General features: G+C 40.3%; 1 protein-coding gene across 1 annotated transcript in view; it reads right to left on the reverse strand.

Moving 5' to 3' along the window:
* Positions 1-7,667: 7,667 nt before the first annotated feature.
* Positions 7,668-18,334, reverse strand: part of TM9SF2 (transmembrane 9 superfamily member 2) — a 66,571-nt gene continuing 55,904 nt past the window's right edge. The window contains exon 18 of the mRNA XM_032769607.2: positions 7,668-9,057. Coding sequence (XP_032625498.1) covers positions 8,990-9,057 — 68 coding nt within the window. The 3' untranslated portion in view covers positions 7,668-8,989. The remainder of the gene's footprint in view (positions 9,058-18,334) is intronic.

Consider the following 18,334-nt stretch of genomic DNA (forward strand, 5'->3'; position numbering starts at 1 on the left):
GCTTAGTAGTTGTGGAGGACAAGAGAGGGTTGGTTGGAAGGGAGGGAGAGGGAGTTGCAGGGAAAAAGCTTGAGACCCTCATGTTCTGAAGTCTGATGATCTTTTTATAATAACGTTAGCTTGCAAAACTGCAAATACCATTTTGGGTAAGGTGGTTTTAACTTGGAATACTTTGGCTTTTTTAGCTTGTGTCAAAACCATTATTTTAATTCATTTTAGGTCTTTAACAGTACATTTTGTTGAAATGTTACTTTGTATTTTTCTGCCCTCCCCTTTTATTCCAGATACCTCTCTTTCAGTAAATTTTACAGTGCTTTTAAATTTAAGGATGCTCATTAAGGCTTGATTCATTGTAGCATGCATTGAAACCCTGCAGGTTATCTTCAGACTGTTGACACTAAAACATTATGATGTTTCCTTTTGCTATTACAATGGATCATATAAATGTTCCCCTCTAGATCTTTATATTGATCAATATATCGTGTCACTGTGGAGTATAGATCTCTTAATCTACTGACTAGTATTAAAATAGTGGATTAAACAGCTCTTCAGGATCAGATTATGTTCCATATGTAACAAAACAGTGTAGTTGGGCTTAGTATTCATTTTACAATACTAAAAACATTTTAACTATTCTAGCAAGGACTGGTTGAGGCTGATATAACAACTTGTAAGACACTTACTAATGTATTTGATCATTTCATTTTCTATTTTGCTTCCTGTCAAATCAAAGCCTATCACTGTGTTTGTGAAAACTTAAACTAATTAAATCTGTATTATTTCTTACAATATTTGTGAATATACACTTATACAAGAACTAATAGTTCAACACATATACAAAAATAGCAATCATACAGCATAGCAATCAGTATGGAAAGTATAATTGTGTATCTAACTCTTTAAAATAAGACATTGTTTTAAAAAACAGAAAAAAAATGGGAAATAGATTCAAAAGAGGTTACAAAGATTTAGTCAGTAACCTGATTTAGTCAGTTTAACCCAAAGCACACTGGAAAATAGAAGTATTTTTCCATGCAATTTTTTTTCTGTCAACAGTCTTTTTGAATTTGTCACCAAGATATGTCAGCCAGGCGTAAAGTCCAACTGACTAAGATATTCACAGTTTTGCCAGAATTATCTTTAATGCTATAGACAGAAGGTTGTCAACAAGCCTTTTCAGTGACATCTCCATACTAGTTCAGAGAACAGATGATTAGAGGATTACCAGGCTGCTGTACAGGTCAGCTGGGATCTTCAAAATCTCGTCTATGAAGGACCAAATCTGCAGGCAGAAGCTGTTTATGAGATGGGAGGGGGGGCAGGGAATTGCATTCATGTAAAAGGGATAGATGTGGCACTTGGTTTTGTTTAGGTCTGCCACCTGATAATTGTTTCTAAAGCCCTGTCTCTATTTGGAAATTGACTCTTGATGAACCATTAATAAAAACAATTTAAGTGCTAGCGTGAGGAGAATCCAGTCATTTGCAATAACATTTTAGAATGCTTGATATAGATTGGATGGAATCAAGTCATTTTTTTCAAGAAGGAACTTGTCAGAACCAAAGTTCAGTCATGCTATAAATGACATTGAAACCAGTTGTGTTCTGTCTTACACTAACACTCAAGCTGTTTTCAACTCCTGTTCCATGCGGATTTATTGTTGAAAACCACTGTCCACCCTGGTTCCCATATGACATACTTCTATACTTGAAAGGCTTACTGCAGTCTAGATGGATCTATGTAAAGTAAATAAAATTAAGTCTGTGAAAGCTAAAACATTAGAAATTTCTCTCCTGTTGGACGATACCTCATTTCATTAAGCTCTGAAGTATGCAAGTTTGGAGATCTACATCCCACCTCTTTTTAACTGCTATACATCTGATGTTGTGATGTCTAAACAGGGCTGCACAGAGGCTTTTGAGGGCCTGGGAAAAAATGTGAAAGTGGGGTCTCTACTCTTTAAAAAATATTACTAATAAGGGAAGGCCGAGAACGGGGAGATTGGAAAGACAGCCCACCCGCACTAACCCCCGCAACCGTGACTCCTGTCCAATGGGTGCTCCAGGCATTATGATCCCATATGCCAGGTCACATCACCGTTCACTCAAATTTGGCCCAGCTACCCCTCCATCAGAGGCACTGTCATCCCATGCTGTGACTCCATGCACCAGGTCACAAGACCATACACTCAAATTTGGCCCAGTTGCCCTCCCACCATGATACAGAGATGGCCAGGCCAAACCTGAGTAATGCTGCAACCCTGCATTCCAGGTCACATCACTCATTTTAAGGCACCCTTGAAAATGAGGGGTCTGGGGCAATCTGCCCTCCCCTGCCAGCCCTGTTAAAGAAGCTTATGAAGTCATGATGCACATGGGCACAACTTGTGACATCAACTTGTCACACTATAACACTAAACCAGATAGTGGTTTTGAAAATGGAAACAATATTTTTAAATTTTAAGTTGTAGGTCTGTAGGGATTGTGGAAATATATTTGAAAGCCTGGCAGTTTAGCTCTGAAAGATGTTGTGTTCTAAGGCCATGTCTAGACTATGCGCCATATCGGCGCGTTAAAATCAATTGCTCGGGGATCGGTATATCGCGTCTAATCTAGACGGGATATATCGATCCCTGAGCGTGCTTATATCAATTCCGGAACTCCTCCAACCCCAACGGAGTTCCGGAATCGACATGGCAAGCCGTGGACATCGATCCCGCGTGGTGAGGACGGGTGAGTAAATCGATTTTAGATATTCGACTTCAGCTACGTTATTCACGTAGCTGAAATTGCGTATCTAAAATCGATTATACCCCGTAGTGTAGACCAGCCCTAAGAATCAGACAATCAGGTCTTTGAAACTTGAACGAAAATTTTGGAATAAAGCTTGTGAACTCGGACTAGTACTCCCCTACCCCCCAGCTTTCTAAGATGGACTTTCAAGAAATACTCCTGTTTTTACTTAATCCTAAACTAAAAGCTTGTAAAACTTAGTTTTTAACATTTCTTCATTTTTTTAACCCTTTTAATTTAGTCCTATGGCACTAGCATTTTGAGTACAGCCACTGCTAGCTTCAAATCACTACACTCTGTAAAATACGTGCTTTGACGTAACGTAATGATAAATGAAAAGACGGTTCAAGAAGTCTTAGAGGAGTAAATGTGGCATACCCACCACTCTATCCGACTTTCTATGATGCTTTAAGCTTCTGAAGTCTCCATATAACATTTTTAAACCCCTGTTATCCCTTAGTAGCCCCACCCTATGGTTAAGGGTGCTAAAGGGCTTAGCGATCAAAGCCTTGTTAAGAAGCTCTCAGCCTTGCCTAGCAAGCCGCTAGGCTCAGCACATGGTCCCCCAAACAGACCACACTATATACTTCAGTCAAGAAGCAAGCACACAACAAACATAAACCCACACTCTGGTAATTGAGGAAGGGGAAAGTAGGAGCTCACCAAGGCCACTTCCTCACTCCACCCTGACATTCACATTTATGCTGATTTATGTATTCTTACAGATACTATGCAAATGCCCACAATGTAAATAGGTGTTTTTTGACAAATCACAAAAAATATGTTAGGACAGACTTCAGAGAGAAATAAAGATAGAAAAGCATCACAAGTAATATTTTAATTAATTTAATAATGAAAAAGATAACAGGACTGCCTAAAAATGCCCTGCAAAAAGTAGGAAATTCAAAGTAAACTTAGGGGCCCTTTGTTTTTGAGGTTTAAAAAAAAAAATAAATGCAGCAAACTTGTAGTAAATCTCAGGTCATTTTGATTTCCTATTGCAAAGTGAAGCCAGAAGCCCGGCAGCAGTGTATGTGCTGCATTCAGTCAGTCACACAGCCCAGGGCTGCAAACACTTCAGAACGCTGTGCAAATCTACCTCTGAACCCACCCTTTTATTTGTAAACTTAAAAAATGGAAGATGTACACGTAGACCAGGTTAGCAGAACACGTAATCTGTACGAAAGCAACGCCGTAAGAGTGAAAGTTATATTTCATACAAACAGGCTCTTGTGTAGCTGTATGCCCACACCCAGCACAAGTGATAGTTCAGCCATCATGTTACAAATTAGTTTCCAGTTTTGGTAGTTAGAGATTTTTGGTTAAAAATATTTTCAGAAATTTAATGTCTGTAGTAAGTAATAATTTAGTGTATAAAGTAAATATGTTCAAGGTAAAAATCTACACTAACAGAAAGTTCTGGTAATTAGGAAACAGTTTAGCGTCTCACCTTACAGTTAACCCAGCTCCAATGTCTTACACTAACTGGTAAGCGCTCTTGCCCACAGGAGCACATGTTAAGGATAAGACAGAATCTAAGCTGCACATTTTTAAAAAGTGCTGGAATATCACAGAGTTGGAAGGATGAACTGAAATTCAACCCTACAAGTTTAATTTGTAGTATTCTAGTATTTTGTGGCATGTCTGACTTCCACATGATTTGACCACCACACTTTCTCTGCAACAGGGGTCAGTTCCTGGTGCTTCCGATTAAAATGAAAGAAAGCCTATAGTGGACAACTATAGAACCATCTGTCCACAAGAAAAGTTTCTTTTGAACTCCATCTAAACCCCTCATATAAGAGACCAAGTGAGGTGATGATGATGATGACAATGAATTCCAGAGGTGGTGGTAAGCAGACGACGAGCAAGGAATAGACAGTCGCACAGGGTATGGCATAAGGAAGACAGCAGAATGTTGAGAGACTAGAAAGGAAATGAGAGATGGATGTAGGGAAGGGTAGTGTTTAAGTGAGATTTACCAGGGGAGATGTGTGTGCAGCAATACCCCTTTTACCACCCTTTTCTGCAAGCATCCAAAAAAGAGTATAGTATGCATGAATAATACATGTTAGTTGAAGCCATTTTGCATCTGGATTAAGAAGAGGACCTTGTGAAAGGATGTCCAGTCTCCATCGAAGCTGGAGTGGGGAATTCCAGTTTCTGCTCCAGCAGGTCCAAGACCCAAGGTCTCCTTGGCCACTAAGGAGTTATAAGAATTACTGTTGCCTGTTCTCATCTTATTTTCTGGTCCACCTTCCTCAGTAGTGGAAAGGGCAGAAACGAGTAGAGTACTGGGGTTCCTGATCTATTTTCCCCCTGTTGGAATCACAGCTGCTTTGGGGAGTTGGGGATCCCAGCTGCCTGACACAGCTTCCGTACCTTACCAGAGTTAGGCATAGAAGGTGGGTGCAGGCTAGGGACAACTCACCATCTGGAAAGCCTAGGAAGGCTGCCTTCCACATAGGGAGGATTTAACCCTGTGGCTTCTTGGCTGCTCTGCTATGTCTGCAAGGAACAGAGGGGCCCACAGCGAGATGCTGCACCTGGGGATGCAGGGAGGGTTACACATTCAAGGGGTTAACTGACCCCTGGAGGAGGAGGAACATTAGAAAGGGAGAACTCTGCTCCTCACTGCCCAAAAGCTGGGCAGAAACAATTCAGATTACAGCACAAGGGCTCTTTCTGTGGATCCCACCTCCCTGAGCTGCCAGCAGACAGAGCTCCAGGAATCTATGTAATCTCCTTGGGGGTTACACCTATAATTGGCATGTGAAAGGGGTTTGGCTTGAAGATTCTGAAGCAATACAAAATTCTACTTTGAATTCTGAAAGCAGTTTGTACTCAAGTCACTACAATTTGACAAAGATTTGAAATTGAGTTTTGTCCAACATTGCTTTGTTTTGTGATAGCTTAACAGCTTGTTCCTACTCCTTCAACCTTTCCATTCATTTAAATTGCCCGGGAACCCATGCATTGGTTATATTCCAATAGAGCCTGGCATTAAACAAATTTGAATTTTTGTTGTTGTAGATAGGTTAGAGCCACATACTGTTCCCCCTAATTTCAATAGAGTAGCACTGGCCCCGTAACTTCCAACGGCTACAAAGAGTAAGTTTTTTTTGCTGTTTATTTCACTCAGTGCAGGTGTATGAGAACAACTGTTTTTTCTACCCTGTGATCAGCCACCCCAACAGAGACACTTCCATAACAGTGAATTTATCTTCCTTTGTCTCACGTGCAGAATCAAATATATTTGAGCAGTGGACAAGGTTCTAGGCCCAGTTCTTCCACGTATGTTATTAGGGAGACATGGTATATTCACTAGAGTAGAGCGATTGTGATGCACGGTAACTCCAAAACACAGCGTCAGGCTTTCAGATATTTAGACTGAACAAATCACATTGAGACGTAGAATTTGTTTTGAACTTTGGAATAACTTAAGTCTTGAGGTTATACAGCCCTAAAATGGCCTTTTTAAAAAAAAACTTGTGATGCATTTAATTGTGGGGGGGGGGGGGGGGCGGGGGGGACTTAGCCCACTGAAATCTCAAGGTTCCAAAGTCTGAAACTGATTTTACTGGGAGTCAATTTTAAAAACACATATTGCACATTGTAAGGCATTGATTATAGCATCCAACACACAGAGACATTAGCTCATACAATGGACTTTTAAGGACAGGAGTAATAAAAGGTTTAAGAAGCTGTTATTTGGAAACTATACTATTCTGAAAAAATTACAGTGATCAGCCTCAAATACAGTGTTTGCCTAGATCCTGTCAAGATTACTTCACTGTAACATCACACTTCCATTAAACTGAAATTCTCAAGAAAAAAAACAAACAATCATAAGTAGTGCTGGTCAAAACTTGGAGTTTCCATTTCTGCAGCAAATTTTAACGTCAGTTTATTTCATTCTAATTCAGACCAAACAATATTGCTGATATTTCCCCTGAACTGAAAATTCCATGAGATTTTCATTTTAAAAAACAAACCACCAAACATGCCGTTGTTTCCAAAGTAAGATATGCTTTGTAGGATCCCCCTCAGCTGCTCAGGGCTCATTTACACTACTGCTTAAGTCAACATAACTTCTCTCTCTGAGTGTGAAAAAGCCACACCTCCCCCCCACCCGAGCGACGTAACTTACATCAACTTGAAATGGTGTCTACATCACACCATGTCGACAGGAGACGCTCTGTCGGCATAGCGCGTCTTCATCACACACGTTACAGCAGCATAGTTACATCACTGCAGCTGTGCTGATGCAGCACCTAGTGTAAATCAGCCCAGACTGAAATTGATGTGATTTGACAGTTTTGCTGCTGTATGGTGCAAATAGCAGGGTGAAACTGACCTGGGTTCCACAGAAGCATACTGCTTTTGATGAACTGGCATTTTTGATGGAAAACTGGCAAATTTCTGAGGAGCTCTAATTTTAAATATTTTAGAAAAAAAATTTCCATTAATGCCTTTAAGTTATCCATTTAAAGGTATCCCTAAATCAAAGTAACAAAATACATAAACAATCCAAGGATCAGAGTTAGGATTATGTTGTGACAAGCCAAGTATTTATACTTAAGTAAATACTGATGTTTGTTGTGGGCCGAGTCCAATTTCACTGAATAAAAATGTTTCTGAGTTTTATAGATGTGATAGGTATGCACACTTGTCACTTTGCAAATATATCCAGTTTTATAAGTGAAGATTTTTGGGGTCTGAATAGGTAAGAGTTCAGAATTAAGCTCTAACCAGATAAACCAAGCATACAAAAGTTATCCAAACTTTTTTTCTGTTTCTGAACACAAAACTTGGAAAATTGCTTTATCTTAAGTACTTTACATAGCTTGGAGATCTTAATAATGACAAGATACCTTAACCAACAATATTTTTACTGATTCAGTATTTGAGCATCATTAGGTTAAGGTCTTTTGGAAAAGCATACCATTAGAAAAATCAGACAAAAGAAATTTAATTTACGAATGACAACTAGTACATGCAGTTTAATAAAATTTTATCAGACTATGGGAAACATGCTGCTCTTGCAGATAGATGAACAGTTATGAATCTAAATTACTGAACAAGATAACATTTCAAATTTGTTAAAATTTACTGTAGAATAAGTCATTCTAGTCAGTCACCTGAAACTGATTCATTTCTCAGAACATGAGGCAAAAACAGTGGGTTTTTTGTTTTTTTGCTTAAATAAATCTAGCCACAGGTGCTTTATGGAATATGCATCATTAAGATCAGTTAAAAAAAGAAGATAAGCAGTGAATGTTGCACATATATTAAGATCTTCTCCACATATGATCTAGTCTCAGAAAAAGTAGCTTGGTTAAGGGCTGGATTAATCCTGCAGTGCATACATGTAATTGTCTAATTTCATTCTCACGCACCACTATCACATTTTAAGAATTAGTCATTTAGGACAACTGATTTTTTTCCCAGATCAAAAGGAGTGTCAATATACATTAATCAAATACAGTAAAATGCAATAAAAGATTCCACATAATTTTAAAACCTCCCTTGTCAATATATCTGTATTTACATAACTTCATAAACTTCTAATATGTAATGACCCATTGAAGATATTTTTACAACAAGGTTATGAATTTATAAATTCAAAGACTCAGAGGCACATAGTTTAAAAGGCCAATAACACTGAAACCAATGAAGTCACAGAAATTGGAATATTTATGGACATATCACTAGTACAAAATAAAAACCACATCCAAAACAGCAACCCACCTTGGAGACATCCTTAAAGTTAGCATGATAAAAAGTTCTCATTTCCTTCAAAAGAAAAATAATTCATCCCTCCTACCAAGCCTAGAAAATCCTATTTACAATCATATTTTATTCAGCAGGATCATTAAGTTGCATAATACAGCCACTTCTATTCTGCCATTAGAATTTAATGTTTCTATTACAGTATAGTTATATTTACAAATGCATACAATATTTAATTCTGGTCTTCATTAAGAAGATTTGAATGAAAACAGATTGTTAAATCACAATACAAATGCTTTTGTGGAAAAAGTGTTTTGAGAAGGATGTGTATTCAGTATCATTCCCAGGTAACAAGATGTCAATACTTCTGATAAAGCTTAAGTTCATCACCAAGAACAGGTCTTTAAATTATGTTAATGAAGATCAAATCTCTTCTGTGCCAACTTTCACACACTGGGGTTTCTTCAGTCAACTTTCACCACGCTGTAAATTTTGGTCACAAACCAAAAGCATGCAAAGAATCCAATTGTCCCTATAAAAAAAAGTTTTTCAAAGAGCAGATTCACAAACATGGAAGTGTACACGCAGACAGAATTCTTCTTTCAAAACAAAGAGTTTCACATTAGCACAACTAGTATAGGGTCTAACACAGAAATTAGAAACTCACACTCTGTGTAGGACCAAATTACATTTTTCTGTAGACCAAGATATAAGTTTAGGACTTCATATTACCCTCCACAGCTGATCGCCTACCAGTGTCAACGGAAAGTTTTCATAAAGATAGAATATGGTATTTATACAGTAACTGAACTTTAATCAAATTTTTATTTATTAATGCTTCATTATGGACAGCACTACTCAGTGGAAGAAAATACTCACCTTTAAGACTAGAGCTATTTCTGTTCTTTGTTTCTCTTTTCTCTCCCCCCATCCCCACCCCAAGTCTTTCATTTCCCTCCTTGAAGCATTTCCCTTTTGGATTCACAACTGCACCCTTCCCTACTGCATCTGCTCAAGTGATCAGCTAGGTATAACATTAATAGTATCATTACCCTGTTCAGTAGACACTTCAATTACCATGTGCAAACTTCTGAACACAGTACTGCTTTGATTTACATACACATTAAAAACCTCTTCCAAATTTGGCAATCAAATGCTAGAAAGATTTTTTTAAATGAAAGGAGAAGTTATTCACCTTGTGCAATAACTGGATTTTGAGATGTGTGTCCCTGTGGGTGCTCCACTTCAGGTGCACATGCACCAAAGCCTTTGATCACAGATTTTTGGTAGCAGTGGCCATTCAGCTGACACACCCTTGTGCCCCACACTCAGGCTTCATAGGGCTGCATGGGTGAATGGCCCTCAGTTCCTTCCCTACCATTAAGTCCCATAGTAGGAGATTCCTAAGCAGAGAGGAAGGAGGGCAAGTAGCAGAGCCCCTACAGAGGGACACATCTCAAAGAACTTGTTACTACACAACATGAATTGTAAGGTCTGAGGCCTCTGTCTGCAGTAAAAGCAGCAGCCAGAGTGAGAAACAGCAGCCATGTACTAAGTTGCAGAGTCACATCCTCACATTCCATCTATTGCACCAAAACGATGTCCTACCAGGCTGTTAAGCAGGCGAGCCTGTCCTAACAGAACTTACCATCACCAGATAAAGAAATAGATGTTAAGATGTTTAAAGAAAACTTTGTTAGTATTCTGTCTGGCAAGAAACCACTTAACAGTTGTGATTGTGAAATCTATATTGTTTTGCCTTTGTGGGCCCTACTTGTCTATTGTCTCTGCCTGATTCTTTATTGTTTCTTTCTTAAATAACTAATTTTTCCAAATTTAAATCAGCTAAGGTGGTAGGGCCTGATTATGGTTAAAGAATTGTTTTATAATGGGCTAGGATTGGAAAAACACAGTTTTGTAGCACTTCAGTTTAAAATGATTAGTTAGGGAAAACAAAGCAGGACCCAAATTTTAACTACCATATATACTCGATCATAAGCCAGTTAATTTATAAGATGACCCCCTCCCCTTCCCCCAAGATTAAGTAAAAATGGAAAAACATTTATGACTTGTTCATAAGCCAACCCTGTAATTCAGGGGTCAGCAAACTTTGGCTCCCGGGCCATCAGGATAAGCCTCCCCCCGCGCCCCAACCCCCCTGCCCCCCCCCCCCTCCCCCCCCCCCCCCCCCAACCCCCCTGCCGCAGCTCTGATCCCCCTCCCACCCTCCAAACTCCTCAGACCTAGCCCGGAGCACCCTCCTGCAGCCCAAACCCCTTAGCTCCAGCCCCACCGCAGAGCCCAAACCCCTCATCTGGAGCCTGCACCCCAACCCCTTTCTCATCCCTGATACCCCTCCCACCTTCCAAACCTCTCAGTCCCAGCCCGGAGCACCCTCCTACGCCCCAAACTCCTCATCTCCAGTGCCACCCCCCTCAATTTCACCCCAGCCTGGAGCCCCCCCTGCACCCTGAACTCCTCATTTCTGGCCCCACCCCAGATCCCACACCCCTTTGCCACACCCCTTGCCACACCCCAACCTCCATTTTGTGAGAATTCATGGCCCGCCATACAATTTCTATTCCCAGATGTGGCCCTTGGGCCAAAAAGTTTGCCCATCCCTGCCCTAGACCTATCCAGAATAAAGGACAAAAAGTCTAGGGGACTTCCTGAATGCTCTGGCTCTGTTCAAGAAAAAAGCCAATGCCCTCTTAACATCTAGTTTATGGAAGGTAGCTTCCTTTGTAGACTGATGCAGCTAAGAAAAGAAAACTAGAAGGTAAATAGTCTGGTTAACATGTAACTCAGAAGAAACGTTGGCTAAAATTTTTGGATAGGATCATAATGATACATTTTCCTTGGAGCACACAGTAAATACAGAGCATGCCATCAGAGCCCCAATCTCCCCAACTATTTGTGCAGAAATAAAAGCCACCAAAAAGACGATCTTCAACAGGCTCAAAAGTCTCTCTCATGAGAGACATGTTAAGAATAAGGTTGAGACCCTAAGTGGAGTAGGAGCTCTAATTTGCGGAAAAAGGTTCATAAGACCATTCAGGAACTTCGTCATGGTCAGATGTGCGAAAACGGAGAAACTGTCTACTGGCAAGTAGAAAGCTGTTATTGACACTAAGTGAAACTTGATGGAACTCAGCGAAAGAACCGATGTTTTCAATTCCAACAGGTAATCCAAGGCTATGGAAAGAGAACTGGACAGGTGAAAGATGGTGATTACACCAAAGATGAAATCTTCTCCATTTCTGGAGGTAAGTGTGTCTTATAAATGCCTTCCTGCTATTTACCACCACATGTTGTACTTCCAAATCAACAGGATGCTTCTAGTCCCAAGAACCATTGAGGAGCCATGACTGGAGTTGCAGAACATTCAGATTGGGGTGAAGTGTTCAATCCACATTCTGAGACAATAGTTGAGAACTGATTGGGAGCTGCCAGAGAGGGAGAGGGGCGAGTCTGATGAGCTAAGGAACCCACACTTGTCTTGGCCAAGTTGGTGCAGTCAAAATGACCCTGGCTTGGTCCTGCTTGATCTTGTTTAAAATCTTTGAAAGTAATGGAGTTGGTGGATATACATACAAAGATCCTTTGTCCATGTAATGAAAAAGGCATCTCCTACGACTGAGTCCTCCTCCTAGACGATGATTTTCTGCACTTTTTGCTGGCTGCAGTGGTGAAAGGATAGACCCCAGGAAACTCCCAAGCTAAAAAATTTTCGTCCAGAATTCCAGAGTCCAACTCCTATTTGTAATTTAGCGAAAAACGTCTGCCATGGTGTTTTACACCCAGGAGGTAAGAAATCAAAGTGACCTATGCATTAATCCAGAGCTCTATCACTGATGCAGTGTGAGGGGGAATGGGCTCCTCCCTGACCACTGATATAATATATACAAGGTGTGTGTCATGATCTTGGTTGACTTGATTTTGATTAGGGGAAGAATGTGGAGGCAAGCATTTCTGATAACAAACTCCAGCAGACTGATGTGCAAGTGTTCTTCCCTTGGGCTGCATGAGGACCTAATTGTGCTCCCCATTTCAAGAGGAAAGAATTCAACATCATCATGATCTTAGGAGGATTCTTGATGAATGGAATTCCTTCACAAACCTTCTACCAGTGACTGTCAGACCCGGCTGGGTACAAACACCGGCTTGTTCAGACTGTGTTGGGTATGTAAATTATTGACATCAAATATGTAACCTGATGTTTTATGTTACAAAAAACACAAGCTACCCTATGTCCCAGAAGCTGCAGATACATCCAGCAAGAACACGTCTGCAAGGAACTTGAGGACTGAGGTGCATTCTCTGGATAAGGTTTTTTAGAGTGAGGAACCTGACAGGAGGGAGATAAGCCCTGCCAGTCACTGAATGTAGAAAACACTCCTATAAAAATTATTCACTGTGCAGGGGTCAAAGCCAATTTCTTGAGATTTATTTGAAGGACTAAACTATGGAATAAGTTGTCTGAACTGCTGACAGCGCCTCCCAATAAGACTGATCTTTGAGGCGCCAGTCACTGAAATATGGAAAGACTTATTTCTAGATGACAGAGGTGGGCAGTTACAATTGCTATGATTTTTGAGAAAACCCTTGGGGTGGAAGAAAGACCAAAAGGTAGAACCCAATACTGGTCTTGATTCTGACCAAATGTGAAACAAAAATCTTTGAGACCATGATGAATTGCTCCATGGAAGTAGCACCTTTGGTGATCAAATCAGTCCCTGGACTCCAGAGAGGGAAATTAGACCTGCTAGGAACACCATGTGGAATTTCAGATATCTGGCATGCTTGTTCAGCTGTCTGAGATCTAGAATTGGCCTCCTACCCCCTTTTTCTTGGGTATCAGAAAATACCATGAATAAAACGCTTTTCCTCTGTGTTGAACTGGAACTAGTTCTAGGACACTTAAGAGTGATGTGATCTCCTGTCTCGGGAATTGATAATGACAGGGGTCCCTGAAGGAGGACAAGGAAGGGGGGGTGGGCAGGAGGGAGGTAAACTGGATCACATAACCAGAAGTAATGGCCTCCAATACCCTTTTGTCCAACGTTATAGCCTCCCATGCCTACTGGTACAGAGAAAGGCCATGAACAAATTGAGGAAGAGGGGTAGCATAGTGCAACTGAGAAACCCTGGTTTAGACTCTCGACCAAACCATCAAAAAGGTTACTCACCCTGTACAGTAACTCTGGTTCTTCAATACATGTGTCCCTATAGATGCTCCAAGGACATAACTTGAAGAACTAGCATTTGGAAGATGTTGATGGCTGGGATGATGCAGCTGAAGTAGTCACTGGTTTCTTTTTAGAAAATTTTGACTTATTATACAGTAGTTCAGATGGCCTATAGAAGGTGGAAAATTGAGTAGGATAGCATCTTTGCAATGACTGAGATTTGCTAACTTCTCTTTTCTTTGCAGGTGTATAAGATCTAAATGTAGCCCTAGCATACTTTAGAATATAAAACATTGTCTGCGGAGAACGCAAAGAGCTTGTGGCCATTAAATGGCAAGTTCTTAATGGTTGACTGTACTTCCCAGGGGAAACCATACAACTGAAGTCAGGAAGCTTGTCTCATCCCTGCTGTGGTGGAAACAGACCTGACTGCAACATTAGGTGAAGCCCGCAAAGAAGTCTTCATCAAGAGATGACCCTCCTTTATTATGGTATTAAACTGATGTTTCTGGGATAAAGGGTCAATAAAAGCATTAAAGTTCTCATAGTTCAGGGAGTCATATTTTGATACCAGCACCTGGTGATTTGCTACCCTGAAACGTAATGTCCACGAAGACTAGTTTTTATGACTGAAAAGATCCAGACACTTCCGGTCCTTGTTATATGGGGTAGCTTTTTGAATATGCTCTCTCCCCCTTTCATTAACTGTGTCCACAATCAAAGAATTTGGTGCCAGATGTGAAAATAAAATTTTGGAATCCTTGGCCAGAATGTAGGGATTTGTTTGTTTTTTTAAATCAGCTTGCTTGCATGTACAGATTGCCATTGCTGGAGTTGGCCAGCTGGTCTTTGCTAGCTCAAGAGCTTCTTTAATCATCAATGCCACCCATGCTGAAGTGGAGGTATGCAATATAAAGAACAGATTAGACCAGGGGTCGGCAACCTTTCGGAAGTGGTGTGCCTAGTCTTCATTTATTCACTTCGATTTAAGGTTTTGCGTGCCAGTCATACATTTTAACGTTTTTAGAAGGTCTCTTTCTATGTCTATAATATATGACTAAACTATTCTTGTATGTAAAGTAAATAAGGTTTTTAAAATGTTTAAGAAGCTTCATTTAAAATTAAATTAGAATGCAGAGCCCCTCAGATTGGTGGCCAGGACCCGGGTAGTGTGAGTGCCACTGAAAAATCAGCTCACATGTGCCTTTGGTGCCCATGCCATAGGTTGCCTACCCCGGGTTAGGCAAATACCTGTCAGGGATGATCTAGATAATATTTAGTATGGCCTTGAGTGCAGGGGACTAGATTAGAAGACCCTTCAAGGTCTCTTCCAGTCCTATGATTCTATGAATACCTCAAGGGATTTATGATAGGAATCCTGGACTTCTTCCAGAGGAATTTTAAGTGTGTCCGCAACTTGCCTCATCAGGTCCTGGAATTGCCAAAAGTGATCAGCTAATGACTACGGTAGTGACATTACTGCCTCCTCCTTGCCTCCGCTGATTCAGAGTGGAGGGGAGGAATGGCTGGTACCAGGGAATGAGGTCTTATGTTCTTTATGAGATTCCACTGGGTACCCTCAAAACTGCTGGTAATATATTGCCCATGGATCCCAATAAAGCAAAGGAGGAGGACCATAAGCCACGGGAGAGAGATAGCAATTGTTGGTTATCCCAAGTTTTAAGAGGCAGAGGTCTTGTAATCTTGCCTTTCCTGCATCTGCAGAGGAGAATCATGTCTCCTGGAATAAACTAGAGCACCTTGAACTGAAAGCACCGAGTACAAATACTCCTTTATGTATTGCATAGAAGGTAACAACCCTTCTTCCTGAATGGTAAAACTTGAAGTGGTGGGTCTCACTACAACATGAGCAGTCAGTGATCCAGCAGATCTTGGTACGGAGAGGTGTCTGGAGGTTGCAAGGAAGGACAGACTTAGGCTCCTTCAGTATCATGAGGTCTTTAAGAAACTGGAACTCCTGCAGTACTGGGAGTATAACAGAACTTGGCATGAGCCTCAAGGTTGCTCCTGATGCTGCTGTTTAAGGCAGTGATGCCAGTACCAAGGGTATCACAAATTCCAATGAGGCCACTCCCTTGATGGTGACAGCAGTGGTCTTTGGTACCACACTCTTTACCACCAAGGTATGGGACTTAGATAAAGTCTTAGATTGCTTCATGATACCCAAAGTATTTGGCGCCTCAACAGCACTCCCCTTGGGGCCTGAGGTCTCTGGTACTGAATCTTCTTTGAGGAAGTCTGCTCTGGTCCTCTTGTTCCCCTCCATCTTTGAGTGAGAAGCTCTAAGTACCACTGGCACTGTTATAGGTACTTCACCCATGGAGAGTGTTGAAGATTGGGATCTTGACACTGCTTTCACCTTGGAAGCTCTTTGTGACTGTGATCTCATCGTAGAAGGGGCACTAACAGAAGCAGAGGGTCTCTTGGAGAGGGGGTTCTCTGTACCCAGATCTAAAATCTGGTGATAAGGCTTGCTCTGTCATCAGTACTGCATATTTAATTCCCGGGTTTTTAAGGGATCTTCCCTTAAACAAAGTGTAAATCTTGTACTTGCTGGGAATATGCAAGTCTCCCAAGCAACGTATTTTTGGAGAATGCCCATTGCTGACGGGAATGGCTTCTTGACATTGGAGACACCTTTTAAAATCCAAGGAGCCTGGCATCCCAGATCCAAGAAACAATTTTAGACCCCTAAATTGGGGGAGGAGGGGAAGAGAGAAGAGATGGGAACAACTGTTCCAACAACTATAAAGTACAAAAGAACTAATCCTATATACTATTTTAACTCTAAAAAGAGAAAATAGGCACACATGAAATTCCGTGTCTGGCTGAAGGCTGTTGAAAAGGAATTGAGGGTGGTTCACCCAAAGAGCCCTATATAGCCTCTGTAGGGGGCACGAGGATGTGTAGGACACATGCGTGGTCCGAATGGGCACTGCTACCAAAAATCTCCAGCCAAAAGACACAGGGTGCATGTGTGCCTGAAGTAGTATCCCTCTGGGCATTCCACTTGAAGAAGCAGCTTAGATTCTGCAGAATTTAAATATGCCATGCAGGACACGAACATCAAGTAGGGTGGATTTTTAAATTACTGATCTAATATAAATGAAGATTATTTACGAAAAACTTAACTGACACCTACTTCTTGAGTGTACTTAAGCATTTCATAGCTCATTGTTTAATGTCTGTAGTTCAAAAAGGAGGCTTGGATTTTTCGATACTATAGTTCAGAATTTAAGTTTAACTGCTGTTCTGTTAAGGTTATAATGTTTAAAATGTTCAGAGACACTGAAGACCAAAAAGGCACCCAAAAGTCACAGGTATAGTCCTGTTTAAGCAAGTTACAAGTTTATATAATTTCAGTATTTGCCAAAATTGCTATGGTAAAAATATTTTCATGCCCCATGCTTTAACAAATCTAGTTTTTTTAAAGATAGTTTAATCACACAGTCAAAGAGGTTTAATTCTCAAGACACATTTGAACTGAAGTTTAAAGACAAAGATTACTTCTGTGATTTCTTGGAGACAGCTCTTTCATTTGAAATTGAGAATAGTTCTGTCCATCCTTTTTTGGTGAGGTGTGATAGATATACCAAAAATATACTGTTGGGCACAAAAGCTATGCTGATGAAGTTACACTGACCAACTTAACATTATTCCTTCAAACTACAACTAAAAATCAGAAAAAATGGTTGACAAAGATGGTTTTCATAGCATCTGTTATGAGAACTTTTGTTTCCCAGAAAAATTAGGCCAGGACAAAAGCCATTCAGATAGCTGATTTTGCCTTAGTATACCTAGTATTATTGTAGCTTTAACTTGTGTAAGGGCCAACTAGCTAACTATTTAAGACAACATGTTTTGAGTTAAGTTTTGACAAGGAGCATGATGGAAATTCAACAATAACTCATATGCTGTAAAATCCTGTGAAGAATCATGAATGATATCATGGTAATTTTTTTCACGCTTGCTAAACTACTGATGTTTAACTGACTCATTTACTATGATACGTAGTTGTGGGCCCAGCTGTGAATCACCAAGATTTGTCATGTAGCTCCCAGTATCCTGCCTGCTGAGTTTGATCAATGACCTGGAATGCAGTATGGATGCAAGTGCCTGAAGCATGTGTTACGTTGACATAGCAGCAGGGCACCGTCAAAACCCTTCCTGATACTGACAATTTTTAACAGATGAGTAAGCAGCAGCAGAACAGTTTTGATACAACAATTACAATTTTTTCTTGTTGGCTTGTAAATCATCTTGGCACAGGAAGCAACTTGCCTTTAGGAGCAGATTTTGGTAAATAGCTGTTTCATTTAAGAGTTCTGAGAGGAACATATCCCTTAACTCTCCCTCTTTATATAAACACAAAATATTTCAGTAACTCCATAGATTTTAGAGTGCATCTAACTTTTGGAAGAAACAGCAAACTGAAATCTATTATAGTAGGGACATTATTCTGAGACCAAAAGAGTGAATTTAGAAACATGGCTGAGTTGTTTGATGTCCTTTTACAACATTCAAGGATTATATAGTTTCAGAAAAGCTAAATACTGTAAACAGGAAATGTTCAGTTAAAGTTTCAATACCAACTTGAAT

The sequence above is a fragment of the Chelonoidis abingdonii genome, chromosome 1 (assembly GCF_003597395.2).
Source record: "Chelonoidis abingdonii isolate Lonesome George chromosome 1, CheloAbing_2.0, whole genome shotgun sequence".
In the NCBI taxonomy this organism is placed as follows: Eukaryota; Metazoa; Chordata; order Testudines; family Testudinidae; genus Chelonoidis; species Chelonoidis abingdonii.